This window comes from Oryza brachyantha, chromosome 1 (assembly GCF_000231095.2).
Source record: "Oryza brachyantha chromosome 1, ObraRS2, whole genome shotgun sequence".
Taxonomy (NCBI): Eukaryota; Viridiplantae; Streptophyta; class Magnoliopsida; order Poales; family Poaceae; genus Oryza; species Oryza brachyantha.
The window spans coordinates 30946584-30959150 of record NC_023163.2 but is presented as its reverse complement, the minus strand read 5'-3'; the positions used below and the strand labels follow the sequence as shown (position 1 = coordinate 30959150).

Here is a 12567-nt window from a genome sequence, read left to right as displayed (position 1 = left end):
ATTAGAATATAGATAAAAAATATAGATTATTTAGGGAACTAGAGAAAATCTTGAGAAGCTGCGACTGCTTGCAGCTTTACCATATAGACCGTCACGTACAAACTCTATACGAGGTAGAGGAGGGGGGAGGATTAATGGCGAGCATGCTTGAATTTAACACACTAAAGATGTATTTGGTTCAATTGACGGAATATGATCGAATAGATGTTTGATTTGAGGATGCGTGTGATGAGATGATCTCTAAAGAGAAATATTTCTCCTAGTTCCTAGTTCAAATGGTCACTCAAAATCAAACGGATGAGCTTATCCCACGGCGTGATCCTGTGAATCATATCTTCATTTAGATGATAATCTAAAACAGTTTTATCTATCATATCTTTTGTACTCTAGCAGTTCATCCATATATGACATCCTTATATCTCTTTAGAGTATAGAGAGAACATCTAAATATAAAGTTTCTTTTTTCTGATATAGATGACATCTAATTATCTAAAAATAAAGGATACGATAAATGTTCTGTTGGAGCTCTACTTTTACCCTTCATCTTTTATTTTTAGATAGAGGATGGGATAGAAAGCTGTTGGGATGCTCTAACCCATCAGCGAGCTCTTCTCCAACCCATTCGTATGCCGATGCTCAAATCACTTCTATTTTTTTTCCCTTATAGTGGATCAATGTTGGGACTTATTCTAGCTTCAAGAAGTTCTTCAGCATTTCATTACTTAAAACTTTTGTAAAGTTCGGTACTTCACTCCCAACATAAGCTATACGGATTTCCAGGTAAGTCAACGGCGCAGATGAATGAACTTGATTTGTAGGAACTTGTGCAGGCGGCCGCTCATGGGCCGGGCGTTCGACGCGTGTGTCGTCTAGGTTAATTGCATGTAAAATGAACCATTGCATGCATGCATGTATCCACACGTACGTCACAACAGCTTTTCCTATGAAATTCAAGTAATTTTTCTATATATATTCTCTTTCTAATCCATCGGTCCATTAATTACAAGCTTCCACCACTGTATTAAGTTTCTCATCTATTTTCTTCTGAGGATCAATCAAAAATTCTTCCCGTTTAATTTCGATAAATTTCTTAAGCTCTATTTTTAAATATCCTCATGCTTGCGAGACGAAAATTAGGATGTTTTATTTCATTGCTTATTCACCGATTTTCCTCAGCTTTACGCATGTATTTTTTGAAATGATAAACGTAGCATTTTTTTATAAAAAGTTTCTATAGAAGTTAATTATTTTTTACCTCTCCAGAATAGATTTTCAACTATGCAGTACTCCTAATTTCATCATTTACATAATTAAATAATTATAAAAAGTATTTTTTCATTTTTCAGCTAGCTTAAAAAAAACGCAACGTAAAGTTAACCACTCCGTAGATCAGTGCGTCTCTGCCTTTAGACGACAGCCTTTGGGCGAGATCGAGAACCAATGCAAAGCGAGAATGGTCGAGATCGAGGAAAAGCTAGCGACCCGTGCACGCACGCGCCGCGCTGTTGCCGCCTCGATCCCTGAGATGCCAGCGAGCAGAGGGCCGGCCGCACGGCGACCACTCCGCCGCTAGCTAGTGGCCGGCGCTAGAGAAGACGACGACTATGACCAGATTAACCATGGCGACCAGATTAGCAAAGGAGGGATCGTTTGGTTTTTTCTGAAAAAATTCAAGCGACATATACGTATTTGTAGCCATCTAAGAATCAAGACTGAAAAATAAATTTTAGTGAAAAAACTAAAATCAACTGTTTGAAAATTCGAAAGAGAAAGATAGGGCGACGGTAATTTGCATAGTTAATTCGTCAGATCGATAGGTACGGCGGTCGAGAGGCGACGCGGTGCGCGCACCGGCGTACGGGCAGGAGACACGTGGCGATCGATCGAGCAGGAGGAAATGGAATGCCATGCTAGCTTGTGCAAAAATCTATCGCTCGCGAGGATCTAGACGATTCGATGCGGTTGCGTCGCGTGCAGGTGGTGGGTGGGGTAGCCTGCAGGCAGGCGACGCGCCGACGCGTATACCGAACCGCGCTGAGATAGCGCCGGGCTCAGATCAACGCAACATCAGCTGCTTTTGGACCATTCGTTCAACCAAAAGATAGTGAGAATGATACCAATGATCAATCAGGCAGGGGCCGGGCGGCAAGTGCTTCATGACAAGTTCAATAAGGCCCACCACAATATAAATTTTATAGACACGATTATCTAGAGTGACATGTCATTAAAAAGCTTAAAACTAGGATAAAACACTTCTCTCTCAATGCATAGTTTTATCTATTGTTGTTTTCTAGGTTACCTGCAAGACACAAGTTGTCTAGGTAACAGTGCATAAAATGTTTCATCCCCACGAAACTTATTTTATCTCTCTTTTCATTAGTACTTTGCCACATCATCAAAAATATCTACATGACATCCTATTTATTACCGATCAAACTCCCATTGAGATTGGCCTAATACAGTTAACCGCTCGCTACAAATTGTCTATAGTCAACTTAATAGCTAATTCATACAATAATCATATACTACACAAGTAATATCCGCTCACCTGTCATACACACATATATGCCTGTCATACACACATATATGCCTTGGAGTCCGTGCTGCAGCTGGCTACAAATCTGTAGCCCGCTGCTTTTCTCTTTTCTCTTTTATCACCTTAAAATACGTTTATAGTTGGCTTATAGTCTTCTATTCTATTATATCTGCTCTAAGGCCAGTAATCATGGAGGTGTCAGACCTTAATATACTTTTTTTTATTAACACCATTGACTTTTAGATTTACGTTTGGCAATTGATTTTTAAATTTTTTGACCAAATATACAAATTTATAAATCATATTTAAAGTTATTTTAGTAGTAATTCAAACCATAACAAAATAATTAATAATTATATACTTTTAAAAAATAAGATACATGCTTAACATATGGTTAACATAGATCCAAAAGTTAACAACGTCAATTAAAAAATCAGCGAGAATCTTAATACAATAAAAATACCATATTAATTAGCGTGTGTACCGAGATGATTATTCAACGGTACTACTTCTATTTAAAAATATAAGATGTGTTGCTCTTTTATTATCTCTCTATGAATCTAATGGCACTAAATACATTATACAAAACATAGGTATTGCTAGCTCAATTACTAGTTAAATTATATGAATGTTGACTTTATAAACTAACACATCATATATTTCTTCACAGAAAGAAATCAACCTAGTGAGATCGGCCCGACCGATATACATGTTAAAGTTTACGATGAATGTGCATACAAAACCTATACCAATCTAAAAAGATTCTAGTGATAGTGATGGTGGTGAATATTCACCACCACTACTGGATGGGACAAGGAGTTTTTCTTGGATAAAAGCGTGATTTTTTTGAGTAAAAAAACAGAAAAGATAATGATTTTTTTATCGGATAAGGAAAGAAGAAAATCAGGGTTTTTTGGGGTCAAGCCATCAAAGGAAAATAAGAGATAAAGAAGGAAAAATAAGAGATAAAGAAGAAAAGATAGTTTTTAGGAGAAAAAGGAATGTGATTTTTTACTAAACAAGTGATTTTTGGTTTCTTTTGGATTGAAAAAACAAAAGATAATGATTTCTTGATCGGACAAGGAAACGAAAAAATCGGGTTTTTTTATCGAACCGTCAAAGGAAAATAAGAGATAAAAAGAAAAAAAAGATAATATATTTTTTAATCGGACACGGAAAGGTAAAAAATCAGTTTTTTTTTTAAATCGGCATGGTTGCCGTCCAAGGAAAGGAAAAACACAATCATTTTTTTGGATCGAACACTTGAAGAAAAATAAGAGATAAAGAAAAGAAAAGATAATATGTTTTGGAATCGGAGAAGGAAAGGAAAATATCATGGTTTTTTTAATCGGCGCTGCTGTCGTCTGATCCCTACGAGGGTATTGTGCAAGATTAAACTAAAAATATTTCTCATATGCCTAAAAATATTTAATTTATTTTATAAGTGAACACTATGTTATTTGAAACAGGTTATGGACAATGAAAGATAATTAATATATATGAAAGATATGTGATTGAAGAAGACGGAGGAAAAATGATATTATGCTATAAATTTTATACAATTTTGATCTATTATACTATTATCCTATTTACACCAAAATTTGGTAAATTTTCGTATTGGATTCGGATAAGGAAATGTGCAATTGCCGATAGATATTTTATTCGGAAGAGTTTGAATTCAATAGGGAATCGTGAAGACCAAGGCGTACTAGCATAATTTTATCTAGTAGTTAGAGTTAGTTAAGATTTTATCTCTAAGAGATTAGAGTCCGATCGGGACTTGTTTGTTTTCTTTTATGTTTAGAAACCGTGTCGTGTTAAAGATATAGTTTGTTATTTCCTTTTATCTATTAGGAGTCATGTCCGACACGGATTAGCATTTACTCGAGGGTATAAATATGTATATCTGGGGTCATTGTAATCATCTACATCATAATTAGATCAACTACTTTCGACGCATCATCACCCTCTTCCGAGGTTTCAACTCCGGCGAAACTTTGCACCTGACTCGGGGCCGTATCGCTTCGACCTCCGGCGGATGGGTAAGTCCATCATTCCGCCGGGCCATGGTAATCGCGGCTAGATTAGAATTGTCTCGGTTTGGTCTGATCTTCTAATCTAGCTGTGCGATTACTAGTTATTGTATTAGTTTCAACTTAGATCACTTTCGTGTTTTGAGTTGATCTGGCTGACCACTTTGGGCAATCTACATGGGTTTGATATTTGCCACTTGACATATTCAATCTAGTACTGTCTCAGTTCGGTCCGATCTAGTAGATTGCGTTTGTCAGATGGTTTATATCAGATCGATGTATTTTGTTCATTGTTTTCTCGGTGTACCAGCCGATAAGTTACCAGTCATCGGCTCAATGGTTTCATAGCAATCTAGATCTGTTTAAGTATCTATCCTGACATTGCTAGGTTTAATCTTGAATTGTCTTGGTTAGGTCCGATCTTCTATGATTATTTTAGCGATCTGGGCTAGGTATTTTTTAGATCTTGGTTGTTTGTCCGTCGTCTATAGCCGATGATTTTTGCCGATCTATATGCTTATCATATTTACATCAATAGAGTAGCCGATTGTCTTGCTGTGTTATTTCTACACCAATCGACTTGATTTATTTAGATCGACAGTTATTTATGTTGCATCGGCTTATGAGAATTACATGCAAGTTGGGTTTAGCCGATCGTAACATATGATTCATTGTTTATTCCAAGTAATTTGTCGGTTTATTTATTAGCCTTATCGATCTTCATGTTTTCTATAATCATATCATGCTCGACTGCATATTGTCTTGGTTAAGTCCAATCTCTATATGTCTAGTTCGATCTAGTTATAGGGGCTCGTCCGATCGACTAAGATTAATAAGTAACTTGGCGGATTACGTTGGCCTAATATTTAATTTAAATCTGTTTGTATCAAGTTTCTAGCCGATCCAAGCTTTTTACAGCCGATCGCTCAGTCTTTCGGCCAATCGCTGCTGTACTAACATCTAATCGGCTAGATTAATAAAAAAACTAATTTTATAAATGAGAGCCAGTCTGCGAGACGGATTTTTAAGCCTAATTAATCCTTAATTAGCAGATGTTTACTGTAGCACCACATAGGCTAATCATAGATTAATTAGGCTCAATAGATTCATCTCGTGAATTAGTCCAAGATTATTGATGAGTTTTATTAATAGTCTATGTTTAATACTCTAAATTAGTGTCCAAACATCCGATATGAAAGGGACTAAAAAAACTTTAGTCTCTCACCACCTTAGTGTAACGTGGAACCGGTTTCAGACAACGTTTAGTTCCCACAATTTTTTGGCAAAAACATTGCATCGAACATTTGACTGGATGTCGAAAGGAGTTTTTGGACATGAATGAAAAAAAATTCAGATTCCGCCTGGAAACCACGAGAAGAATCTTTTGAGTCTAATTAATCCGTCATTAGCATATGTTGATTATTGTAGCACTTATGGATAATCATATCCTAATTAGGCTCAAAAGATTCGTCTCACGATTTCCCCCATAACTGTGTAATTAGTTTTAATATTCAGGTATATTAAATGCTTTATTTAGGTGTTTAAAGATTCGATGGGATGTTTTTGAAAAAAATAACTAAACAGGTCGTACTGTCCTCCCAAATAAATGAAATCTGAGAAATGCGTTCATCCGGGGATGTAGCTCAGATGGTAGAGCGCTCGCTTAGCATGCGAGAGGTACGGGGATCGATACCCCGCATCTCCAAATCTATGATTTTTTATCTTATTTAAAAAATTATAAAAATATTACTTATTTTACTGTGGCTTGCTTTATTATCAAAAGAACTTTAAGCATGACTTACTATTTTAATATTTGTACTAAATTTTTGAATAAACCGAATGATCAAATGTTTCAAAAAAAAAATCAAACAACTGATAGTATCTTTTCTTGAGAGCATATGTAGCCTACGACTTCCCCAACAAAGGGTGCATGTCACGTTCTCTTGCTCAAGAAAAAAAATCCTCCGACATACATACAAAGTTAGTTATCAAGTATTTCATCCATCCTAGAAAAAAATAAATTTCTCAATATGAATCTAGAAATAAGCATATATTCCTTTTTCTTAGGAGAGTCATTTTAAACAAATAGCATAGTCGATGTGATTAACTAACACTCTATCCATAGTCCACTCAAAAATATAACTATGTATGAGATTATAAAAAATTATAAAAATATTACTTATTTTGCTTGTGGCTTACTTTATTATCAAAAGAACTTTAAGCGTGACTTACTATTTTAATATTTGTACTAAATTTTTGAATAAACCGAATGGTCAAATGTTTCAACCAAAAAAATCAAACAACTTATATCATGAAATAGAGACAATATTTTTTTAGAGCATATGTAGCCTACGACTTCCCCAACAAAGAGTGCATGTCACGATCTCTTGCTCGAGAAAAAAAAAATCCTCTGACATACATACAAAGTTAGTTATCAAGTATTTCATCCATCCTAGAAAAAAATAAATTTCTCAATATGAATCTAGAAATAAGCATATATTCCTTTTTCTTAGGAGAGTCATTTTAAACAAATAGCATAGTTGATGTTGTTAACTAACACTCTATCCATAAAAAATTATAAAAATATTACTTATTTTGCTTGTGGCTTACTTTATTATCAAAAGAACTTTAAGCATGCCTTACTATTTTAATATTTGTACTAAATTTTTGAATAAACCGAATTGTCAAATGTTTCAACCAAAAAAATCAAACAACTGACAGTATTACTTACTATTTTAATATTTATACTAAATTTTTGAATAAACCGAATTGTCAAATGTTTCAACCAAAAAAAATCAAACAACTGACAGTATTTTTTTTTGAGAGCATATGTAGCCTACGACTTCCCCAACAAAGGGTGCATGTCACGATCTCTTGCTCGAGAAAAAAAATCCTCCGACATACATACAAAGTTAGTTATCAAGTATTTCATCCATCCTAGAAAAAAATAAATTTCTCAATATGAATCTAGAAATAAGCATATATTCCTTTTTCTTAGGAGAGTCATTTTAAACAAATAGCATAGTTGATGTTGTTAACTAACACTCTATCCATAGTCCACTCAAAAATATAACTATGTATGAGATTCAAACTTTATAGAACACTATATGTAATCCGGTGCTGATTTCCATAATTCTCATCGTATCAATGATTCCCCAACCAATTAGAAGCTTGAAAAGAAATCTAAATATTCAAAATTCAAATAAATAACCATCGAAATGACTAAAAGGGTACCTTCTGATCAAAACTGAATGTTTGCTGCAATGAATGTTTGATGTTGTCGTATGACTGGCCTATAATATAAGGGATTTTATATATACATAACCTATGCAAAAATGTGTAGTCAAAATTACTTATATAATGAGACACAAATAATATATGTGTTCTTAACCGTCTAAAAGCCAAATTAGAAAAACCCAAAATCTACTTTTAATTTAAGGTTGAAAATTTAAAATTTAACTTCTGATCGTAGCCAAAAGAAAAAAAGGTAGGGCAGATGGGTTGTCTTGGTGTTCGGCTATATCGAAAAGCCATCTACTGTAACAAGGCAAATGCAGAAAACTTTGGCGAGCAAAAACAACGGTTTTTCGTGGGAAAAACAAGAACGCACAAAATTTATAGTGCAACGTGGAACTAGTTTGAGTGTTTCACCAAATCACCGTCGAGGAGTAGGCAGCAGGGGTCGCAGAGACAGAGACGATACAGTGCGTGTTATCGCTAGTACAGTGTAAATTAGCTGCAAATTGTGTCGTTAATTTGTGTGGGGATGTAGCTCAGATGGTAGAGCGCTCGCTTAGCATGCGAGAGGTACGGGGATCGATACCCCGCATCTCCAACTATATTTTTTTCTTAAGATTTTATTTTTAAAAAAAGGATTAAAAATCATGATGTTTATTTTATTTTTTAAAAAAGGCTTTAAAATCATGATGTTTTGTCTTTAAAACTACAGTAGCTAGATTCAAATTTAAATAACTTTTTACGTGACAATTGACGGTTTTCGCCAGACCGTCGTAGCACAGTTTCGGCTTATAAAACCGTTTTGAAAAAGGCTTTAAAATCATGATGTTTTGTCTTTAAAACCATAGTAGCTAGATTCAAATTTAAATAATTTTTTACGTGACAATTGGCGGTTTTCGCCAGACCGTCGTAGCACGGTTTCGGCCTATAAAACCGTTTTGTCAACCGTGGCGTGAAACCATCAAATTTTTTTCCACTTAAATGTGTAGACCCTTTTTTTTATCTCTTATTTGGTACGGATATATGAGCCTTTTTTCCCATGTGTGCTTTGGACTGGCCGGTTTTTTTATTTCATAAATGCTATAGACTGAAATATCGTGTATTTATTGGGAACCAATATGCTCCTCTCAATTACTAATATCACCTCCGCGTGGAGACAACTACATATAGACTTGCATAATTACAATCGTGTGCTCTTATTGTTACCTCCGACGTTGTGCTTGTGCCTTGGATATGCACGCTAGTGTATGGACCGTAAAGCCCAATTAAGAAAGAAACGTATCGTCACAAATACATAGTACAAAAATCAATGAATAATCTAGTGAAAAAGTTTGCATTGCCAAAAAGAAACCGTTAAGCCCAAAAAAACGTGGAAGCTAAAACTGGAAAGCCCAACAAAATATTTTAACGTTGCAAATTGGGCCCAATAAAATTCTGCCTCACAAGTCACAACGGCTAATTCCGGCGGCCCGACGATTCACGTTCACACCACCACCAACCAACGCCCACGCTACGCTTCACCTCCGTTTCCGTTTCCCGTTTCCCGTTCACAACCTCCATTGCCGCTGCGAAGGCCGAGTCCCACCCCCAAATCGCAGCACGCCGAGCGCTCACATGGACGCCGCGGCGGCGGCCTCCTCCTCCTCCTCCTCCTCGACTTCGGCGGCGGCGGTGGCGGTGGCGCCCGCGGGCGCGTCCTCGTCGGGCTCGCCTGCTGCTTCTTCTTCTCGGAACCCTCACCGGCAGCGGAAGGGGTTCCGGCTCCGGATGCTGCGGCGACGGCGCGGGCGAGAGCCTCCGGAGCCCGAGCGCGCGGCGGGCGATCGGGGCGGCGCCGTGCAGGAGGATCTCGCGCTGCCTCTCGGGATGTCTTTCGCCGCCGTCCTCGCGCAGGTGCGTGGCTTTTCCTTGTAGGCAACCCGGAAAATAGTACTACTTCCCCCCTTTTTTTTTTTTCTCCTTCCTTGCCGCTGTTCGCGGTCCTCTCGTCGGCGATGGTCGCGCTGTCCATCAAATGCAGTTTCACGAAAACGATTAGCTATAACGTGGAATGGAACGTTAGAGGCGGCAGCTTTGGGCCGAGGGAAATTTTTGTTCTATACGATCAGCTTGTTTTAAAGAAAATTTCATTGCGAGTCAAAAAATGGTTTCTTTTAGTCGGCAACTGCGATCAGCTCAAGTACTAGGCTCAACTGTAGGTTGCAAGAGAATGGGACAGGAGATGAATTGGGCTTGAAATTTGTGTGGCTTTGTGGGCTATGCAAGCCTTGTCTTGTCAAAGAAGTAGTGCGATATTAACCATCCTATTGTTAACTTTAATTTCGTTGCTAATATTCTTCATTTCCATACTTATAGTGGGCCACGAAATTAAATAGTCATTTACTATGCTACTACCATCCCTCATTACCAATGCATCAAACTATGATTGTCTAGTTACAAACTCACAATTCATCATCTCTACATCCATAGAAGATTGCACAATAGCAATATCGTCAACATAGATGCATATGCATGCCCAAGGTCTATCTATTATTCACCTTTGTACAGCTACACATTTGCATTAGTTTGTAAACATGTTGGTTATCAGTTTATCCCCATGTGCCTGTTGTTCAGGTAACAAAGGAGCTGATTTCGTGACCGCAGGTTATAAACACAAAGAATATTTCAGGACAAACATTACATCCTGATTTCCTGTCCAAGGTACGCGCTTTCTAATTTGATTTCTGGACTCTGTAATCCACAAACCCACAAATTAATAGTATGAAATTTGGTCTTGGTGCAGATATGCACATCAGCAGTCAAGGAATCTCTGACGAATGTAAGCCTGGTTATCATCATTATTTACAGCTCATTTTCTGTTAACATTCCTTGTAATCATTCAATTATCATTTCTGTAGATATATGGTGACAGTTCCAACAGTTTCATGAGAAATTTCGAAAAATCTTTCAGCAGCACATTTAGGACGCTTCATCTTGTGAATGAAATACCTGTCAATGAGAAAAGTCATATTCCTGAATGTTCCTATAAACATGACGATTCTGTGGCTGTGGACAGTTTGAGCTCATCTGACTCACAAAACCTGACAAACGAGATAGAGCAGGACCTTGTAAACACAGTGCAAAGTCAACTTGTTCTCTTTGCCAGTGACAATCAGCAGTTAACTCATCTTCGGCGTAGCAGATCCTCTCCTGAATCTCATAAACGGCTTATTAATGCCATTGAGAAATCTGCAAACGAGCAAGCTCACTCGAATGAACTCAAGAAAATTGAGATAGGGCTTACCATTAGAAACTTGCAACTCAAACAGTCAAAGTTAGCTCTTAGCTCCTATTCACACATGTTAGAGAAGATTAAGTTATCTTTCGGATTTCAGAAAGCTTCCTTCCAAGGAGAGAAATTCAAGACTCAGATGCAGGAGACAAGAGATGCACAAATTCTTAGGACACTTATCGATTTTCTTGTGAGTGCAGTGATAGTTATGTCAGTATGCTTTGGATATGGAACTTATGTTTATTCATACCAAAGGATAACAGACATTACATCAGCTTGTTCTGCCACATCAAAGGTATGTTCATCAGTTCGGTTACCTCTGTTATCAATGACTAGTAGTTTACACTTACCATATCTCTTTAGTGATCCACTGATTCTTTACCCCTCTTTCTCTATTTTAGGGACCTAAGTCATGGTGGATGCCAAATTCAGTGTCAAACTTCAGTTCTGGGTTCCTTTTTATCAGATGTCATGTAATTGCCGTAACACGATTGTGCTTTGGCATATTGATGATCCTGGCAATTTCTAGGTTAGCACTTCAGCGTTCTGCAACTACTGGTTCAAGTATGCCTATAACATTCAATCTCATCTTGTTGGGAATTATCTGTGGCTTTGCTGGAAGGTTTTGTACCAATACACTAGGTGGCGATGGAAACACTTGGCTCATGTACTGGGAGGTTCTTTGTTCCATCCACTTACTAGGAAACCTTTTCCCATCTCTTATATACCAGGTTCTTCATGGACCTATTTCTGTATCTCACAGAGAGCAAGAAGTTGTCTGGTTACCATACTGGGTTCGCCGGTGCTTGTTTTATGGTGCGGTGGGGCTTATTATTCCAGCCTTGACTGGCTTACTCCCGTTTGCCTCTCTTTCTGACTGGAAGGATCATTTTGTGGAAGAGATAAAATCCTTTGTTATTGGTGACGAGATTGAAGCCTGAAATTCTTGGATGCAATTGGCACGATCCTTGTCCTGTTTGTATCGGCCAGGTTTCTGAACCTTCCAGACTTTTGAAGAATTGAAGTAAGTTTTGTTGGAGATTAGCCGCAGAGTTTAGCTTGGTGTTGTATCTGTATGAACTCCGAAGGAGATTATGCATGCTTCTGGTTGTTGTGGTCTTTGCAGAGAGCAAGTCAATGCCTAAGTTGGTTGCAGGTAGACTGACCTGTTAGCTGCCAATTTGTTGTAGCTTTTGCTTTAAACTTCTTTGGTCTTTTATTCTTTGTTTATTGTAAATACTATTATCCCTGTTCTATATTTTAAGATTTTTTAGTATTGTCTAGATTCGTATTTGTGCTAATTAATCTAGACATATATAAAATATATATATATTGATATATGAATAAATCTAGATAAATTCAGAAAATTTTATAATATAAAACAGAGAGAGTTGTAAGAGACGCAGCCTATCTTAAGTGATAAATGCTTGTTCTACCCGGAGAGGTTTATAGTGTTGTTGTTTCGGTCTGTGTTTGGAACATGTCTAAAT

The 12567-nt window shown here is 37.1% G+C and overlaps 1 protein-coding gene and 2 non-coding genes across 3 annotated transcripts; all 3 read left to right on the top strand.

Annotated features, from left to right (window-relative positions):
* Positions 1-6201: 6201 nt before the first annotated feature.
* On the top strand, positions 6202-6274 carry TRNAA-AGC. Its single transcript has one exon. It is a non-coding gene; the product is annotated as a tRNA-Ala (tRNA).
* A 2057-nt stretch (positions 6275-8331) lies between these two features.
* TRNAA-AGC lies at positions 8332-8404 on the top strand. The gene has a single exon. It is a non-coding gene; the product is annotated as a tRNA-Ala (tRNA).
* A 962-nt stretch (positions 8405-9366) lies between these two features.
* On the top strand, positions 9367-12324 carry LOC102709052 (protein CPR-5-like). The gene is made up of 5 exons (XM_006646550.3): positions 9367-9699; positions 10450-10506; positions 10589-10624; positions 10704-11372; positions 11479-12324. The coding sequence occupies exons 1-5, from the start codon at positions 9421-9423 to the stop codon at positions 12016-12018; spliced, it is 1581 nt and encodes a 526-aa protein (XP_006646613.3). The 5' UTR covers positions 9367-9420; the 3' UTR covers positions 12019-12324.
* The last annotated feature ends 243 nt before the right edge of the window (positions 12325-12567 follow it).